Here is a 3,310-nt window from a genome sequence, read left to right as displayed (position 1 = left end):
CTTTTGTTTGCATTGGAACAACACAAAAAAGCAAAGAAAAAAACAAAAAGCAAATCTGAGATGTTTCACACAGAACTCCAAAAATGGACCGGACAAAATTATTGGCACCCTCAACTTAATATTTGTTGGCACACTCTGGAAAATATAACTGAAATCAATCACCTGCTGTAACCATCAGTGAGTTAACTAGCCATCAGCCTCAAATGCAGCTGTCTAACTACTTAGGTGGCAAACAATTTTAACTAGAGGCATTTGTTCTTTTGTGCGCCTCTAAAAGACATATGCTCAGGGGCCTCACAGGACCAAAGTCTTTCTCATTGTTTAGATGGACTGTTTTTGGAAGTTTTTTGAAACACAATCTAATATTGCTGTTTATTTTATATTTTGTTTAAGTGTTTTTTCTCACTCCTTCATTTCAGAAAAAAGAGTCCCAACGGCTCTCTGCTCCTCTCTGCAGAGAATATGTAGCTAGTCTATTTTTGACGGAAGCAGCACAGAGCAGATCGAACTGGGCAGGAAGTCAGACACAAAATGGCATAGAGAATCCAGTCAATTTTAAAAATAAAATACCCTGTGCAGACTCACAATCATAAAACAACAAAAAACTACATAGCCTACTTAATCATAGAAAATGCACAAAAAGCAAGCACTAATTACCAATTGAACAAAATCCAAACATAAGCAAAATCATGCAGGCAAAACGCTCTTATTCTGATTTGATCTACACTTAGCGACTAGTTAGTTACCAACTCTGCCACTTTGGTCTTTGCTTTGGGGCAGGTAGTATTAGAGTGTCTATCAATTCCTTTTCACTAAAAAGAGTTACATTGTGCTACTAAAAATTACACTATATGAGCGGAAAGAGTGAAACAAAATCCAGTATCACTGGATGTAAAACCAAAACAACAAGGATAGGATGTAGCAAAAGGGGAAGAGTTGGGTGATAATTCTGTTTTCCTCACTACGCGTGACACCTTTTACATTAATTTTTATTTTTTACATTGATATCACAGATTTTTGTTTAAAAAGTCAGTTTGAAAACAGGAAGAGCTGGAAAAAAGACATTTACAAACATGCACTGTGTCTGGAAACATGCCATTGCTGAAAATCTCCAGCATGAAATTAAAATGTGCTGTTTCTTGTTTAGTTAAGTAGATGCTTTTTGACAACTATGTTCACTAACAAGTGAAGTTAATCACCCTAACAGTGAGTGATTGAGTTGAAAATAATATAAATCACTGCACATTTATGAGAAGAACAATCTAGATTTCAGTGGTGCAGTGTAGAAAAGCTAGAGATCAGACAAATGCAAGAACAGAACTGTTGTGCAACCAGTGCCTAAGTCACAAGTAGTGACAGTCATTTCTTTGTCATTATGTGTCTGCAGAAAATCTTAGTTTCTTGTTCAGAGTTTAAAAATTATGGTTTCTTCACCCAGTGGCTGGAGAGGGAAGAGTGAAGTTGTCCAAACCATGACTTCATTTCAACCATCAAACAGTTCGCTTGGCTTTCTGTACCCAAAAAGTGTGAAGTCCCTCTCATAGAGATCATACAGCTTCCTCCTGTCCTCCAGGGGCACTGTTCTGAACCAGTCCAACACAGAAGAAAGGGAAGTCATGTTTTCATAGGAAGGAGGGAACTTAATTTCATCCTCCAAGTTTAAGATCTTCAGCAGCTGCTCAGCATCCTGCTGAAGAGTCTCCTGATGGCCAACAAAATCATATCTGAGAAGTAAAAGAATCCAATGTCAAACTACAGATGAAACAAGCATTGTTCTGGATTATCATTTAATTAATTGGTAATTTATGGATGTCAAAAGGGCATTCCAAAAATTTTAAACATCATGATCAGTTAACGCGCCATGAGGAGTACTAATCAGCCTGTGAAAATATATTTAGTTGCAACATGGGAAGTCCAGGGTTTTTGGTACTTGACCCTTTCTAGGATCTAAAAGTCGACTGCTACATCAATTTTCAACTGTTTAAAACGTGTCTCATAATTCCCCTAACTTTATGAGGACACACTTACAAATCACTTGACCGAACTTTTAAAATACTACAAAGAAAGTCACATGATGGAAAGAATAAACCTAGGTTGAGCTAAATTAACTTTCAATTTAGATAATTCAGGAATCAGACTCTTGAAAGTCAGACATTAAAATAACTTAAATGATGAATAATACAAGACACCAGCCCTGGTTGTAGCTGGAATTTTTTGGAATTGCTAAAATTCAGTTTTTCACCATTTACATTTTCTACTTTTTCTTTCTTTCTATAATTTCTTAAATTGTAAATTCTGTTTTTCTTCCGTGATGTCCAGTGTTGGGTAATATTATTATTTTCACCAGAAAATATAAGTAAAGCTCCGTTTGTGCTCTTATAAATGCATGTGCAGAAAAATATTAGTTAAAAATTTGGGATTGACTTGCTTTATTTTTTTATTTAGGCCGGTAGCGTTAAGAGAAGTTTTTTGTAAAAAAATAAAAAATAAAATAACTCCTCGCTGCTTTTCTGAATATGCTATTAGTTATAAAGGCGGCAGACACTTTGCTTTTTAGTTATTATTTTTAGATACATAGCCTATACTGTATAGCATCATCTGTGGATCTAGACTAGATGATTAGTGAAATTATTATAGCAACATAACGAGTAACATAACTAGGTACTTTCGCTTAATTTTGTCAGAATAGAACTCTGCTGCTGAAATAATAAATCCCTTTTAAATTTTTTTTGTTTGTTTAGCGATGCTGAGTTTTAAAAATAATTTGATCAGCCTGTAAAAACCCCACTGTTATTTGTGTGTGTGTGTGTAGAACGGTAATTCCTCCTAAAACAATGCACCCTCTAAATTTTTAGAGACACATACGACATGACCTTTATACAGTGGGGGAAAAAAGTATTTGACCCCTTGCTGATTTTGCAGGTTTGCCCACTTACAAAGAATGCAACAATCTACAATTTTAATCATATGTACATTCTAACAGTGAAAGACAGAATCCCAAAGAAAATTCCAGAAAATCACATCATATGAATTTATAAAAATTGATGACCATCTGATGAGGAAAAACAAGTATATGACCCCCTACCAAACAGCAAGTATTCTGGCTCCTACAAGCCAGTTAGTCTTTCTTTAAGACACAGCCCCAATCCCAACCAATTATCTACATCAAATACACCTGCCTCACCTCGTTACCTGTATAAAAGACACCTGTCAACACCCAAACAACCAGCATCCAACATCACCACCATGGGCAAGACCAAAGAGCTTTCTACGGACATCAGGGACAAGATTGTTGATCTGCACAAGGCTG

General features: G+C 35.8%; 1 protein-coding gene across 1 annotated transcript in view; it reads right to left on the bottom strand.

The window, feature by feature from the left end:
- Positions 1–544: 544 nt before the first annotated feature.
- LOC123980809 (carbohydrate sulfotransferase 12-like) overlaps positions 545–3,310 on the bottom strand; it is a 6,890-nt gene continuing 4,124 nt past the window's right edge. The window contains exon 5 of the mRNA XM_046065361.1: positions 545–1,724. Within this exon, the coding sequence (XP_045921317.1) occupies positions 1,484–1,724 (241 nt within the window). The 3' untranslated portion in view covers positions 545–1,483. The remainder of the gene's footprint in view (positions 1,725–3,310) is intronic.

The sequence above is a fragment of the Micropterus dolomieu genome, linkage group LG12 (assembly GCF_021292245.1).
Source record: "Micropterus dolomieu isolate WLL.071019.BEF.003 ecotype Adirondacks linkage group LG12, ASM2129224v1, whole genome shotgun sequence".
Classification (NCBI taxonomy): domain Eukaryota; kingdom Metazoa; phylum Chordata; class Actinopteri; order Centrarchiformes; family Centrarchidae; genus Micropterus; species Micropterus dolomieu.
The sequence above is the reverse complement of the archived record's forward strand: the minus strand, read 5'-3'. Positions and strand labels throughout refer to the sequence as shown.